The sequence below is a fragment of the Engystomops pustulosus genome, chromosome 1 (assembly GCF_040894005.1).
Source record: "Engystomops pustulosus chromosome 1, aEngPut4.maternal, whole genome shotgun sequence".
NCBI lineage: Eukaryota > Metazoa > Chordata > Amphibia > Anura > Leptodactylidae > Engystomops > Engystomops pustulosus.
Genome location: NC_092411.1, coordinates 264,249,753 through 264,266,013, shown reverse-complemented (window position 1 = coordinate 264,266,013; position 16,261 = coordinate 264,249,753). Strand labels below are relative to the sequence as shown.

The 16,261-nt window shown below is 41.9% G+C and overlaps 1 protein-coding gene across 12 annotated transcripts in view; it reads right to left on the bottom strand.

The window, feature by feature from the left end:
• Positions 1-16,261, bottom strand: part of PROM1 (prominin 1) — a 106,681-nt gene that overhangs the window by 36,096 nt on the left and 54,324 nt on the right. For 9 of the 12 annotated variants that reach the window (XR_011849900.1, XR_011849897.1, XR_011849898.1 and 6 more), the window contains exons 5-13: positions 13,513-13,718; positions 11,937-12,057; positions 11,342-11,405; positions 11,058-11,147; positions 8,133-8,156; positions 5,574-5,791; positions 5,388-5,462; positions 4,030-4,093; positions 552-711 (exon numbers count right to left, since the gene is read on the bottom strand). Coding sequence is in view for 5 of the 12 variants with exons in the window: in XM_072126047.1 (XP_071982148.1) it covers positions 552-711; positions 4,030-4,093; positions 5,388-5,462; positions 5,574-5,791; positions 8,133-8,156; positions 11,058-11,147; positions 11,342-11,405; positions 11,937-12,057; positions 13,513-13,718 (1,022 nt within the window). In the remaining 7 variants the exon portion in view is untranslated. The remainder of the gene's footprint in view (positions 1-551; positions 712-4,029; positions 4,094-5,387; positions 5,463-5,573; positions 5,792-8,132; positions 8,157-11,057; positions 11,148-11,341; positions 11,406-11,936; positions 12,058-13,512; positions 13,719-16,261) is intronic. The other 3 variants (XR_011849902.1, XR_011849901.1, XM_072126052.1) reach the window with 1 other exon arrangement.

Genomic DNA, 16,261 nt, shown 5'->3' with positions numbered 1-16,261 from the left:
TTATAGTATGGGAAATTTAGGCCTCTTTCTGGGGACCAAGGCTTTTAATGGGCCAATGGCTACCCAAACCACCCGACAAGTTGGATTCTGCCCTATTCAGATAATAAAGAGAGCAACCTCCAGCCATCCTCATACATATGTTCCAGCTCTCAAAACACATGTATATAACAGCCCTTTCAGGACCTTTGAAAGTCCTCCAATGGTCCTCAAACTTCAGAACTGGAAGCCGACAGAAGGGACTACCTCGCCTTCTTTTCCCAAGTGACTCGATTCTTTACTGAACACTAAATAAATTACACTTTGGAGGGGGGCAATTTGCATACAGCCCAGGGCCCATGGCCATATTGATTCCCCCTAACTGATCAGTGGAGGGGCCTGGCTTTAACTCTGCGTCCCTTGGGCATTTCAGAAGAAATTCATCTAATGGACTACAGGTGGTGATCCTTTTATGTTGTGCACCGAGTAAAAATGAACTAAACTGTAGTGTGCCAGAAATAAAAGCTCTAGATAGTGTATGTACAGAAAACCTAGTACTAAACACCAAACCATACCTGTAAAAATCATACTGTTCGATGACCGGATAATATTCTCGGACATACATCTCACTTTGGGTGAGGTAGGATGTGAGGTTAGATATTATATGAATGACAGGGATCATTTTGGAAAAGGTAGTGATATTTGCTCCAATGGAATCTAAAATGTTCTTCACATCTAAAAAAATAAAAATAACAATAAAAACGTGGTTATGACTTTGACAAACTACATACTCCAAAAGAGAACAAGTAGCTCTCCAAGAGTTGAAGATTCAAAGGCCGCCCTTCCATGTAATAACTTATTGAAAACTTTATCAAAAACTCACAAATGTATCATGACTGGGGAAAACAGGTCACATGATGAATAATGAACACAATACACACTGGACGCACTCAACTGGTGTTCAATGAAGATTTGGAGGAAAGTCAGAGTTCTCTTTATCGTTCACTTTTGACTCCAGCTTTTGGAATTTTAGGTATTTTTCTTCTTTTGCCTGTGGGATTTATTTTCAAGCATGAACTGTCATATTCTGCTAGCGATGTTCAGACTTGAAAGGGGTGTGGGAATAGTAATAGTCCCGCTTCTGTAATGTTTAACCTTTACCTATATATCTGGTCAAGTTTCACACTGATGAAGTTCATGGTATCGATGTAGGTTTCTCTACAGACAAGCTGGCAAGATAACAATATAACTACATATTTAAAACGGCCCAAAAGGTGTAGTCTTCTCAGAAATGTTAAATGCGAAGACTCTCCCCAATATTTGGTGAATACTGATCAAAAACATTGATGAGGCTCATGTATCACCATTTGTCAACCTGTTGGAGCTAAACTTCTCGAGGGTCATGGTCATCAGAATGTTGGTCATGGAAAATCCTTTTGTATGATTTGTGCGAACTTCCTCAGGATGTTTAGATGTTATCGTTCCAAGAGCTCGAAGGGAGCCATCTCCATGCCTGCTCATAGAGTCGACAAACAGTCCTGATGAGATGGTGCCTTAAAAACCACAAGTTACCTCCCTGACATGAAGGTTTTAGAAAAAATTGTATTCTTCAGAAAATAAAACCTTAGGAACGTTTGTTCCTAAATCTCTAAATTCCTCTGGTGAATTGTTACTATTGAACATTTGGGATCCAATGCAGACTTAAGCTGTAAATACTATATGCAGCTATCTTGACTAAAGCCTTATAGTAGTAGTAGAAAGAATAGAAGTGGTAGTAAAAATTAGTAAAAATTGTAGTAGTAGGAATATTCGTAATTCAACAAGTAGTAGAAATACAGTAGTAGTAATAGTAGCAGCAGTAGTAGAAATAGTTGTAGTAGAAATAGTAGTAGTAGAAATAGTAGTAGAAGAAATAGTAGTAGTAGAAATGGTATTAGTACTACTAGTAGTATTAGAAATGGTATTAGTACTACTAGTAGTATTAGAAATGGTATTAGTACTACTAGTAGTATTAGAAATGGTAGTACTAGTAGTACTAGTGGCAGTAGTATTAGTAGTAGAAATAATAATAGTAGTAATTGTGATTAAAGAGACCTCTGACTTTCCGTTTGGCACATAAGGAACACATAGCCTCCTGTAAGGATATATTACCCAGGAAAAACTTACAGGGAATGGCTGAGTAACAATTCCAAAAACAGGTCCAAAAAGATTTTGTTAATAATAGGAAACAAAACACGTCATTAGTTACAGACCAACTGCACAGAAAGAGCCAATAAATAATAATGTAAGGCGAGGGGGAATAAAGAAATTTCTACATGAAAATAATAAAAAACGTCAATTAAAATTAATATAATTAATTAATTCTAATTAAAATAAAATATGAAATAAATATTATACAGAAGGATATTTACCATTGGTAATGTACTGTATTTTCACCAACATGTCCCCTAAACCAGTGGTCCCCAACCTTTTTTTGCCCAGGGACCGGCTATAAACATAAATTTATACTGCATCATGCCTTCCTCCCCTTTCCTTTAGCTGCCCGCACACCCTCTCCTTCTAATGTCCCCTTTCCCAGCTGAACTCTGTCAAAAAAAAAAAAAAAATACTCACCTTACTCATTACTCTGCAGCAGTCTTCTCTTCCACACTAATCCATGGTTCTATTGTCGGTAGACATGATGTGATGACATCATGATGCACGCCGGCAATAGAGCTGTGCATTAGTGTGGAAATTAAGTAAAGGAAGAGAAGACTTCTGCAGGGGAGCAGGGAAGGTAAGTATTTTTTTTGTTTTGTTTTTACAGATGTCAGGCGCGGAATGGAACCAGGTGTTCTACGGTGTGTTCTTGGGCCATGGACCGGTGGTTGGGGAATACTGCCCTAAACTACATTGTGTATTGTAGTAATTTGGCACTGTGTTAACAATTATGTAGGCTTCAGAGCTGAAATCTTGAGAAACAAACTAACCATTCTAACCACCATTAGGAGCGCAGCTCTGAAATATAATATAAGCAGTAATGTAGGACCCGTTAAATACAATGCAACAATCAGGAGTCTGACGAAAATCTGAAGTTTTAGAAGTAAGAAGTTGAATGTAACTTTTCATGACAAATTATTTAGGCAGCATTAATGCCAGATGATGACTTAATTAACATAATAAATTATCTATATTTCAGAGGAAAGCAGCATAGACATAGCTTCAAGATGTTGGGCCTTAAATCAAAAACTACAGAATACTCGCCAAAAATAAAAAATGTCATGAAACGCTGTAAAATATATAATTTATGGTAACTACACTATGAGAATGATATAGCTCCAGCTGCTGGGATGTGTTGAATTTGATATAATTGATTTTGGAAGAGCGCCACTGTAATGTTACAGGGAACTCAAAGTAACAGCGTGTAAGGTCCATGATGCCACCACAACCTCTGTAACACATAGGCCAGTGATGGCGAACCTTTTAGCGGCTGAGTGCCCAAACTGAACCCAAATCCCCCCTTATTTATCATGGGGTGCCAGCAAAAATTAAAGCAGTAACTTATTGCTCCCTGTTTTTCAACAACTTTCTATCATATTGGCCTCCTGAGGGCAGCAACACAGTAGAAAGATGGAAAATTTGCATTATTCTTGCTTCTTTCCAGTGTCCCTCTGTACACAGAGAATCGTGGGGCCAGCAGAAGGTCCTCCAAAGATAATTTGGCCCTATCTACACATTCTCCCTCTTCCTACAGTCTGTAGTGAAGTATCACTTTAAGATTCTTTGAGTCCTATCTGGTGTGCTGGGTGATGGCCCGGGTGCCCAAAGAAATGGCTCAGAGTGCCGCCTCTGGCACCCGTGCCATAGGTTCGCCAACACTGCCATAGGCCATGTTTCCATATTTTATAGCTGTAACTTCCTAGAAGCTATAATTCTGGAATATAAATGCATTTTTCACAGTCCTGCTACTACTAACAACACAAACAAAGGTAGGGTTACACAGATTTCCAAAGCCAATTCCTAATCCAAAGGCCCATGTATCCTTTTTCACCATTAAAGAATAGAGTAACTTACCTTCCTCTATATTTTTGGTTTGGTTTTGTACCATTTCTGGAGTGTTATTGAATGCAGCGTAACCCTATGGAAAAATAAAGTGAAGACAGCTTAATACATAAAACTACTAGAGTGTCATGTAGTGTTTCAGTTGCCCTTCGGAGGTGCTGTATGGAAGTGCAATCTCTATAGTCGGTTTCCACACAATGATCACTGGAGAACCCTACATTGGTACACCCTATTTTAAAGGGACTAAATAGAAAACTGGTAAAATGTATTCCTAATAGAGATGAGCACTAAAATGCTTGAGTGCTCGTTATTCAAGACAAACTTTTCCCGATGCTCGAGTGCTCATCTCGAATAACGAACCCCATTAAAGTCAATGGGAGACCCGAGCATTTTTCACTCAAAGAACACATTGAAAGAACAGTGAAAAAGAACAAATCCAAGATGTTTGCAGATGTTTTCACTGAAAAAACACATTGAAAGAACACAGTGCAGAACACATTGCAGATGTTCCGTACATCAGCAATCTGCTCCGAAAACGCTCGTGCAGAACGGTGTTCTGCGCAATAGTATCTGAGAACAATGGGGGTCATTTACTAAGGGCCCGATTCGCGTTTTCCTGACGTGTTACCCGAATATTTCCGACTTGCGCCGATTTCCCCAGAATTGCCCCGGGATTTTGGCGCACGCGATCGGATTGTGGCGCATCGGCGCCGGCATGCACGCGACAGAAATTGGGGGGCGTTGCTGAACGAAAACCCGACGGATTCGGAAAAACCGCCGCATTTAAAAAAAAATGTGTTGCGAAGATTGCACTTACCTTCACTCAGCCCGGCTCGGTGTATTACAGCACGTTCCGATGCTCTTCAGCGCAGCAGCGCCACCTGGTGGACGGTGGAGGAACTACCTTAAAAAATCCCGTCCGGACCCGAATCCAGCGCAGAGAACGCCCCGCTGGATCGCGAATGAGCCGGGTAAGTAAATCTGCCCCAATATGTGCGAAGAACACCTTGCAGATGTTCCCATACATCTGCAATGTGTTCTTCACACATATTGTTCTCAGATACTATTGCGGAGAACACCGTTCTGCACGCGGGTCTTCGAAGAAAGATTGCCGATGCACGGAACATCTGTAATCTGTTCTGCACTGTGTTCGTTCAATGTGTTGTTCACTTAAATGACCCTGTGTTCACTGTTTTTATTCTATTCTGCACTGTTCTTCACAGTCTTTTCTTAATTAAATGCTCGATCACGAGCAGCGGAAATACTGGTCTGAGCAACGAGCCGTTCCGATTATGCTAATACTCGACCAAGCATCATGCTCAGACAAGTATACCCGCTCATCTCTAATTCCTAACAATGCAATGTCTCACCTTTTGTACCAAATTGCTGAGATCAGTCCTGAGCACGTTGTTCAATTTGCCTAGATGCTGGTTTACATCTGGTAACTGGAAAATAATTAAAGATTGCATTGATTACTACACCTGGTTCCATACATAGTAGGTAGTAATACCTGTATTATGGGGTTAATTTATCTTCTGGATCTTCACTTTTCTTACCGCACTGAAGTTGGCATTGACCCTGAGTTGGCCGAGTGAGCTCTTGATCTTGTTACAGGGAATCAGGGCCACTGAGGTAGAGCATGCTGGGTCAGTCAATGTGCTGTTCAGCTGTAATTTGGCATCTGTGAGGTTTGCATGGAGCCTGTCCATCGCCTCTTGAAGCACTTCCACAGACACGCTGATGTTCTCCAAAGCTTCCTTGGTTTCTTTGATGGCTGAGAATACAAACATGTGGTTACGGTAATATTTTATTAGAATTGTTGTGAGAAAATACAGAACACATCATCTTGTTTATCTCCTTGCCCAGTTCTTATTGCTCTACATAAGGGTGCACCATCTTAAAACTGGCAGGGGGGCGCTTGCAGGAAACAGCTGTCCCAGAGGTCCCACAGAAGAGTTGTTGCTGAAAAAACTGCCAACAGTTGTAGGATTTATTTTAGAAACCAAGGTAATCCACTTCCTTAAAAGGGGTGTTCCCACGAACAAAAGTTAGACTCTATCCATGGGATTCGAAATGTTAAAGGTCCCTGGTAAAACCAAACTGAAAAGTTTCCATTTTGTAAAATATTACCCAATATTTTTAAAGCAGCAAGTTTGTCGCTGGCGACTCCCTCCCTACTACATGTCAGGGTTGTCTTCTTCTAAATTAGTGGATTTATCACATCAGACCCAAACCAAGGATCATCTGGAAATCTGAAAACACCGGTTGACCAGGAAGTACCCACAGCCTAAACCAGGTTTTTCGGATGGATTAGTGGGAGACCCACTTGAAGAAGCAACGGTGAAACATACGTCGGGGTACTGTGAAGATGGTTCTTTCCATTTCCCTGACACTTACGAGTAGTATGCAACACCCTGGTGGGTAAATGATTTGCATTTCATGATTTAATTTTTGGATAATCTTTGGATAATCTTTATACTTACATGGTGACTCGATGGGAGACTCACCACCACCAGGTCTTGTTCTTGTGGTTTTTAAATATATGTTTTTTATTGCTTTTTGCTTTCCTTAAGAGTTAAATAAAGATTTAAGGAATTTTTATGGATTTGGTGGTTTGATGTGATTTTTGTAATCCTATATACTATGGTTGGTAGAAAAAATACCTTTATCATTTGAGAACCTCGGCCTACCAGAAGATGTAATTAGGCTACCAGAAGATACTGTGGGCCAGCATGACCATGATGTCTAAAAGTTTCATCCATAGGAATATAGAGTCCTAGGTAATATTTTTTATGGTAATGACTACGGTATATCTACTTTAGTATATAATTTTTATTAGTTTTCTTTTTAATGGCTAAAGCCCTTCATGAACCATGATAACGATGATCTATTGGGTGTAATTCTAGATGAATGGTTGTGGGTTTGGATAGATTTGCTGCAGAACATCCGTGATTTAATAGTCTTTAAGCTTTGTTCTTCTTTACAAAGATGATGAGACATTTTCCATTTATTACAGTTCAGACAGCCTCATGCATCATCTTTAGTGTCTTAACGTGGAAGAAGACCGTCTTCGGTGTAATCGATTGCCGCCTCTCATACACAGCTCTGTATCTTAATTTCATTGTAAAATACAAGCGTGTAAGTGACTGCTCCATCAAAGAAATCTTTAGAACTGTCACTCCTGTAAAGATCAATTTGGCTTCTCTCTAGATGTTTAATAAGAATGATTGATCACATTGTTCTACTGAGCAGTTATCAGGTCTAAAATATTTCAGAACAGAGAGAAGGTAAACAAGAAGATGTGGCAAGAACCTTCTTTGGGGCCAGTGTGTGACACTGTTATCACAGCTTATGTTCTAGTGGCTACCTTCTTTACAGGTCATACATGCACCCTGACCTGCACGCAAGCACTGCACTGCACCTTTAGTGGTTACTTAAGGCACCTTCTCCCAATGAAAGGTGTTTTGGTAAAAAAGGTTCATAATCTTTTGGTAAGGTACCGTATGTACTCAAGTATGAGCAGAGTTTTTCTGCACAAAAAATGTGCTGAAAAAACCCAACTCGGTATATTAAAAATATGTACTTGTATACTTACCCTCTGGCGCTCTCTTCTCCTCATGGCTTGTCTTCTCCCTGGATCTCCGGCTTCCCGGCATTGTGTGCAGGGGCACCAGACTATGAGGTCGTGTGCCAAGCCTGATTACGTCATAGTGTGTGCGCGGTCAGAGAGCATAGATGTGTCTCTGTCCACCAGGAAGCAGAGAGAAGACAAACCGTGAGCTTCCCTCTCCTATATGGGGCATGCATTATTAGCAGCCCAGAGTGCCAGACATCTTGTCCCTGCGCTCCGGCCTGCTTTTTATAAATCTCTTTTCTAGGGGATCCTGGCGTGTCAAGATAAGCAAAGACAAGCACTGGGATCAAGATGAAGAGGAGCAGAGGTGAGTATTTTCAGTGTCTCTTTTTTTCATACTGGTTGATTTCCTTTAATGGAGTTTTCATTCTCACGTTTTCCCACAGAAAAGTACACGGAGACTACACACGGCACAGCTAGGTGTATACGGAACAACACTGCACATCACAGGTCTATTTTGTTCCAGCAGTTTTCTTTTTACCTTTAATGGCCCTTTCCACTTTGACTTCAATTTAAAATAAAGAGTGAACAAAAGTGAACATAAAATATTCAGCAAAAAGTAACAATGAGACAATTCACAAGACAAACAGCATAAATGAAAAGACGATACAACTGCAATATATATCCACATAAAAAATAAGTGGCTGAGGCAAGTCAATGTACATGGAGTCTCACACACATGCAATATATAGCGATGAAACAGGCATAAGAGCTAAAATCTGATGAGACAAGTAAGGGTTTACCTTTACATATATGTCCATACAGAAGATTCAGAGCTATCAGACAAACACAGCTCCAACCATTATAGATTAGATATCATTTTTTCATTGTACTTATCCATACAATAGAAAGTAGAGAAGTACTTTTGCCAATGTCCCTGTGCATAAAATTACTTAAAGGATCTTTCCAGCTAAAACTTATCAGAGGCCCATTAATTGGCTAAGCTATCAATATTAGATCAATAACTTTATATCATCTCTGTAACACACTGGATGGAGACATCCAGCTCCACCCGTTGTGAAGTGGTCATTCAGTCTTAAATGGGTTGACCAGCCAGGAAAACATCAAATGGTCCCCTATCCTATGGAAAGGGGAGAATTTGCTTATTGGTGGTGAATTTGAATATGGGGGTCCGTCGTACCCCAAATGAATGTTCTTTTTAATGAATGGTGTGGCTGGTCTTACATACATGCTACACGGTCAATGGCAGTGACAGAAGTGACGGAAGTAGATGAGGACTTCAATGCCACGGAAGTGACGGAAGTTCCACCACTGGGACCCCCACTGTTCATCAAGTTATCCCTCTTTCTGTTGATAGGGGAAGACTTGAGGTGGCCATTATTATAGCTATACAACCCCTTTCATGTATTTGTATCTCCTATTTACTTCTGTGGGAGCACAGAGTACAGTAATCCTGAACTTCAAGCACACAAGGAATGGTTTACCCCATTCCGTGCTTGACGTGGCTCTTCCAAGGTGATTGGCGAGCCGTGGAGAAACTAGAATCTGATGGGCCCCAGTGCAAAGTCTGTGCCAGGCTCCCGACTATAATGTATGGTTTATAGTACTAGTCTTCTCATATGGGAAAGTGACACCATAAGGGCCTCTTGGGTCGCAACCGCAACCTCTGCACCCCCTCAAGTTACGCCCCTGTTGGCAAGGTTTTCAGATGTTACACCCCACAACTCTCTCCTATCCTATGGATAACCCATTAAAACATTGGGTTTGTAAATATTGCTGTACAAATATGTTTAACAGCCGGGTTTGAAATTCCATTGACTAGGCGATAGAGCCGTATGTGATAATCTGTATACATAGGTTGTGTAATGCAGAGAATTATCCAAGATACCTCGTGCTCTATGGGATGTATCTGCATGATCACCCCAGGTAATTGGACATTCCACTGCGCTGACATTATGTTGCACCGATGAGCAACGCCGAGGTCTTCAGCAAGAATTTACAGAAAATAGGGATAAATAAATCATCCGAAAAAATTAATTATGTTTCCATAAGACGACTGATCCCACAGGCAAGTCTGCACAGATCCTGCATGATCTAAACCCTGACAGAACACTGATTAATACTGCACAATCCTGATACCGGTCACATAACCGGGTGTCAGGGATGTTAAGATCTACTTCTACACTTTGATCCTTTGTAATATTGAGTTGTTAATACACAACAAATCCTTAAAATATGAATACAATCCAAAACCTGTGACAGGTGAATATCCTTGATAATGGCTTTTTTTTACGTTTCGTAGAGTTGTAACAAGTCTTTTCTATTACCGGGGTAATTGTTTGCTACTGCATGGAGAGGACTCTGGTAATGCCCCCCTTGAGGCTCATTAGCATAATTTTAAAACCTGATTATTAGAAGGAGGGAAGCCATGGATTATCACATACACAGTGCCTGGATCTATATGTATTATGAGGTATGTATTATGCGGTTATGCAGCAGCTGAGGTATGTATTATGCGGTTATGCAGCAGCTGAGGTGTGTATTATGTGGTTATGCAGCAGCTGAGGCATATATGATGATGTACTGCAGCACCTGAGCTGTGTGTTATGTGGTCATGCAACAGCTAAGGTTTGTATTATGGGGTCATGCAGCAGCTGAGGTGTGTATTATGCAATTCTGCAGCAGCTGAGGTATGTATTAAGCAGTTATGTAGAAGCTGTGGCATATATGATGATGTACTGCAGCACCTGAGGTGTGTATTATGCAGTTATGTTTATGCAGCAGCTGAGTTATGTATTATGTGGTTATGCAGCAGCTGAGGTATGTATTATGTGGTTATGCAGCAGCTGAGGTATGTATTATGTGGTTATGCAGCAGCTCAGGTGTGTATTATTAGGTTATGCAGCAGCTGAGGTATGTATTATGTGGTTATGCAGCAGCTGAGGTGTGTATTATTAGGTTAAGCAGCAGCTGAGGTATGTATTATGCGGTTATGCAGCACCTGAGGTGTGTATTATGCGCTCATGCAGCAGCTGAGGTGTGTACGTATTATGCGGTTATGCAGCAGCTGTGGCATGTATGATGATGTACTGCAGCAGCTCAGATGTGTATCTGTGTATCTTGATATTGTATAGCAGCTGAGACATGTATTATGAGGTTTTGCTACAGCTTTCAACATAATTTGGGGGGTTGGGTGCAAATTTTGGGATTCACCCTGTTGGCTAAATGAAGAAACAGCCCCGGTTGGCAGTAACTGTGAGCAAGGAAAACCAATGCTACCCTTCTAAAGTCCCATAGCGGGTCATGACATCACAAGGTCTCATGATGTCATCATGTGAACATTTATATCATAGAAAAGTGCAAGAAATCTCAAAAGTAAGAATATTTTTTGTAGTTTTCGCTTCTATATCATTCATCCACAGTTATAAAGGTAAGTCTTACTTACCTCCAGCCATGTTGAGAACGCCATCAAAAGCAGGACGTACTTCTTTCCCAAGCTGTTCATGGACGCGCTCTCCCAGCAGAGGCCCGACATCTGAAAGAGGAGATTCTCAGATAATCTGTTCTTCTTCAATAATCGCATGCAAATCATTGAAGAAATCGCAACCAAGATATCTCCACCAACCACACCTCACCTCTGGGTGGTGATGTCCATGACCATGGTGGTCACCTCACCCATGACCCATAAGCCCAACATTACTGAGTATTGTAATACCATATAACACTCACTGCTCAGTTCTGCCAGCGCCTTGTCCTTGGTGATGTTGAACTTGTTCAGGACGTAGTCAATTTGCTTAAAAAATAAAAATTATGATCAATTATCAATCAATTATTATTTAAAATTGCAACATGAGGAAATGTTTTTTTTTTAATTTTGTGGAATTATTTAAGGCCACCTCAGGAAGATCACATATTTGTACATTTTGGCTGATTTCTAAGCTTTGCCAACCAAGCACTAAGGCCCAAGGCAAATATCTTTTTACAGAAGGGCTGTACCCCTTTAAAGCTGGATAGCCCCAATAACCTGTCTCATCAATGCCTTGCGAAGATAAGCAAGTGATAAGAAAGTCTATCCTGGTCTTACATTGTTCCAAATATCATCACAAGGTGAATATCTGCAACAGTAGAAACTTTTCAAACTATCTAGTTTGTAACAAATTCTAACAAAACTTATTCTAAAGCCCAATACTGCCCTCTCCTGGCCACTAGAAGATTTACTATGTGGTTATTTTTTGCTGTTGGGAATAAACATTCCTACAATTTGACTAGACAGGTTTCACATCTATACATTGTCATATTAAAGAGCCGAGTAGAAGGGATTTACCTGTGGAGTATCCACCAGCAAAGTCTTCAGGTCCTTAAAGTTGCTTTGCACCAGTTTTTTTGAGCCTCGAATTTGGTCGGTAAGATTCTGATTTGCAGCGAATGCACAGAGAACCCCGAGACTGTAGGGCACAGATGAGACAGTGACTACACCAAGGAAAGTGGAAAGTAACCCAGACTAGAAATTAAAAGGGTTCCCTAGTATTCGGGAAATTATTGCAGGAATAGGTTGTTTACTTGGGGCTCTCATTAGTGGATTATAATAGAGGCTGTTTGGGTGGTAGCAGGGGGGCCCAAATCTTCTAGAGGGCTCATGGCCACCCAAACCATCCACCAAACTTTATACTGAGAAGAATCTTCACCCATGAAATCCTTGTACATCTGTTCCTGCTCTCAATACACATGTACACAAGAGCCATTTCAGGACCTTTGAAGGTCCTCCGAAGGTCCTGAAACCGCAGGAAGAAGGAAAACATCCTCCATTCCCCAAGAAGCTGATTCTAGTACCTCCATATGTAGGAAGTGATTCCTGACTTGTAGGGGCTATAATATTCATGTATTTATAGAAAAGGAGTCATCTTCATGATTGTAACTCATGGATGTTTTAAAGATGTCTACATAAAGCCTGAATTCTGTTGGACCTTCACAAGATGGAAATCTTCCTTTTTTCTTCGCTATTATATTTATAATGCACAGGGTCCATTTCAGTCTTAATCTGCCCCTGGCAGCTCCCCGTTACATATGTCTATATACCTATAGTCTGCTATGGATGTACCAATATAGGGGGTCATTTACTAAGGGCCCGATTCGCGTTTTCCTGACGTGCTACCCGAATATTTGTCGCACGCGATCGGATTGTGGCGCATCGGCGCCGGCATGCGCGCGACGGAAATCGGGGGGCGTGGCCAAACGAAAACCCGACGTATTCGGAAAAACCGTTGCATTTAAAACCGGAAAATCTGTCGCAGAGCTTGCACTTACCTTCACTCAGCCGGCCTCGGTGAATTCCAGTGCGTTCCGATGCTCTTCAGCGCAGCAGCGCCACCTGGTGGACGGCGGAGGAACTGCCTTAGTGAATCCCGGCCAGACCCGATCGCGCGCCGAACGCGCCGGCCGCTGGATCGCGAATGGACCAGGTAAGTAAATGTGCCCCATAGTGTCCATATTTCTTTCTATGCAATGAACCTCCTGTCTGCTCCAGATGACATATGTGCACCCATAGCTGCGTCAACCTTCGCCCTGTTATACTTGTAGGCTCTGTTCACACTACTGCATGTTTACACTTCTAAGTTTTTCTAATAAACTGAAAAAATCATGTAAATCCCTGGCCATGTCTTTACATACAGATATTATACCAACCTAGGGATTGCTACTCTATAAATTGCCTCTCGGTCTGCGCTATATTTAGATTTCACAATGTAAAGTAATAGGGGGCCTGGGTTACAATAGAGGTTTCCATTTGTGTAATGAAGTCATTTAGAGGCACATAAGGTTTGCAGATTAGGAAGATAACAATGTGCTTTACTCCCCGCAGTACACTCTGTAAATGAGATGGCAATGTGGCACCCAGCACAGACCTTATTAGCATGGAAGTCACAAAGAGGAAGGTGGAAAGGCACCCTCTCCGGCAGTCTGCGTTCTTCTTGTGTCTTTGATGCATCTCCCCTCCGCAGTTATCACAACACCGACACATACAGAAACACAATCCCACCAGGGGCATCAGGAGGAAGAAGAGGAACCCCAGGGCCGCTGCCACGATGAAGCCGATCTCATAGTGTATGGTCTGGAATATCAGCAGAGACGTAGAAAGCATAAAACAACAACAAAACTCATCATACATAACCCTCAAGAGCTGCGTCATCATATGTTTGTTTGTCTTCTAAAAACGGATTTGTATTCCAGGACTGTAGCTTCTCCAAGTTTATGTTACGATACGATACAACACGACTTTATTAATCCCCTGGTTTGGGGAAATAGTTCCCTCACACTGCTGTGTTCTTAGCGCTCATTGGGGGTCATTTACTAAGGCCCCGATTCGCGTTTTCCCGACATGTAACGCGAATATTTTCCCTGAATTGCCCCAGGATTTTGGCGTGGCCGAAAGAAAACCTGACGGATTCTGAAAAACCGCCGCATTTAAAAAAAAAATAATTGGTCGCACGCGTCATACTTGCACCAGGAAGAGATTAGTGAACTCCGACGCAACTTGGCGGACCTCGGCGAAGCAGCGATACCTGGTGGACAGGAGAAGCCGCCGGAGAAGCTCGTCGGAGAAGCCGCCGCTGGAACGCGAATGGACTGGGTAAGTAAATGTGCCCCATTGAGTTTCTATGTAGCTCCACCCCTCTGCTCTGAGTAAAAGCAGTACAATGTTCTTGATTGAATACTATAGCACTCACTCAGAGGAGAGGGGAGGGGCTTTGAAGTTATTCGACACAAAGAGCTAAAAGCACAGAAGTGTGAGCACACTTGGAGATGCTCTGATCCTGAAATGTAAATCCGTAAAAACTTTTGTGAGAGTGATACACTAAAGAATGAAAAGGGCTATGGTAGGAGTGGGTTAAAAAAGTCTTCAAACTCCACCCCATAGACTCATTCACAATTGATCCAACCCCTTAGATCTTGTCACATGTGATTAAAATGTACTAAAAATAACACTAAGTGTAAAAAGTGACATCTACTCCCTAAAAGCACAAATGTTCCGGATGCTGATCTCTTCCAGGAGATTCCGGAATTCCTTGGTATAATAATTCTATGATATGAACTTTCTGCTGTGATCTCGGACAGAGGTTTTTCTATGTTACTCCCCAGACTCTGTCTCTCGCTTTACAGCCGTCTCCTTCATCAGGACGACAAGGTTACAAGTCATTCCCCGCAGTCTGGGATAATGAATATCGGCAGTAATACAAATGAGCGGCTGCACCAGACCCTTTAACAGATGGAGGGATATCCTCCAGATACTGCCCGGCACCACAGCATCAAGAGGAGACTAATCATTGTTTTATGTCCTGCCTTATGACCTAGACACCATCCTATCTCATGACCCACATACAGAACTGTCTAGTTAAAGGGGTATTCTGGTAATTTTTAGTTATTCACTATCCACTGGACAGAGAGAAGCTCGTTGATCCGTGGAGACCCAACTGTTGGGTACTGGTCATTTATCTGTGTACTATTGGATGACTGAAGAGCAACCTTCTAATGTGTATGGGGACCTGCTGACTCTCCCCGATAACTGACATTAGAGGACATGGCATAGCTTAACATGTATGTTCCTGATCAGGGAGGTCACAGAGGTAACAGTATGGTTGGCAGGGGCGGATTAAGGTAGGTGCAAAATCTGGTGGGGGCCCCCACTGAATGTAGCCCAGACAGTGGTACACATTACTATTCCAGATTATCATGAATATTCTAAACCTTAACCTACTTACATGTTAGCCTAGCAGCCACTGCTTCCCTGAGAGTTCTCTCCCCTCCTCTTACTGATGAACAAATGATCTGTGAGGAGGTAAATCTAACACTGACTTGGTTGGCAACTAGTTTAGCCAAACAGAGTTAGGTACTTAGGGGTGGATCAAGTGTCACACTGCATGCAGCGCAGCTCCTGAAAAGCATGCTACATGCAGAATGAAACTGAGTATAGCTGGCAGGGTGGGCACGCTCTCACTCACAGGGCCAGTCAATAAATCTGCATCACTCCAGCTGACTGTCAGACATTGGTGGTGGGGGTCCCATTATGAGTGAAGTGGTAGGGGCCCCGGGGTGAGTACCCCTGGCGCCCTCCTTATAATCAGGCCCTGATGGTTGTCCTGACAATCTGTTTTTGAGGACTAAGATACATAGACAACTCTAAAGACTTTGTGGAAATAATCAGAATTGTAACAAGAGCTCTGAAGTATAGACCACTCTTTAACAAATTTCCAGGAAGTTCCTTTCCTGGATTTTGCTAGAATCGAAGAACTATTTGGTATTGACGCCAGTACATACTTTGGACAGCACATATCTACACCCCTTGTCTGGGGCATTTATATTCTGGTTGCATTCCGTGGATACGGACAATGACTTTCAGCTAATCACATTAACGCTGGATAGTAATGATCTGGGTCGGAGCTGGAGCCTCTGGGATATGTGGGTTTTCTACAAGATTAATATTGTAAGACTTCCCTGCCTCTGGACCCTAGTAATTGGATGTATTAAGTAAAAGGCTGATTTTGGATGATTCCCTATACCTATATTGTCAGCACTGCCATCAGAAGCTGAATAGTGGCCTCACTGCGAGAGCTCCTAGAACATTAGACATCCCACTGACAGCTGAGTGCTTTACAA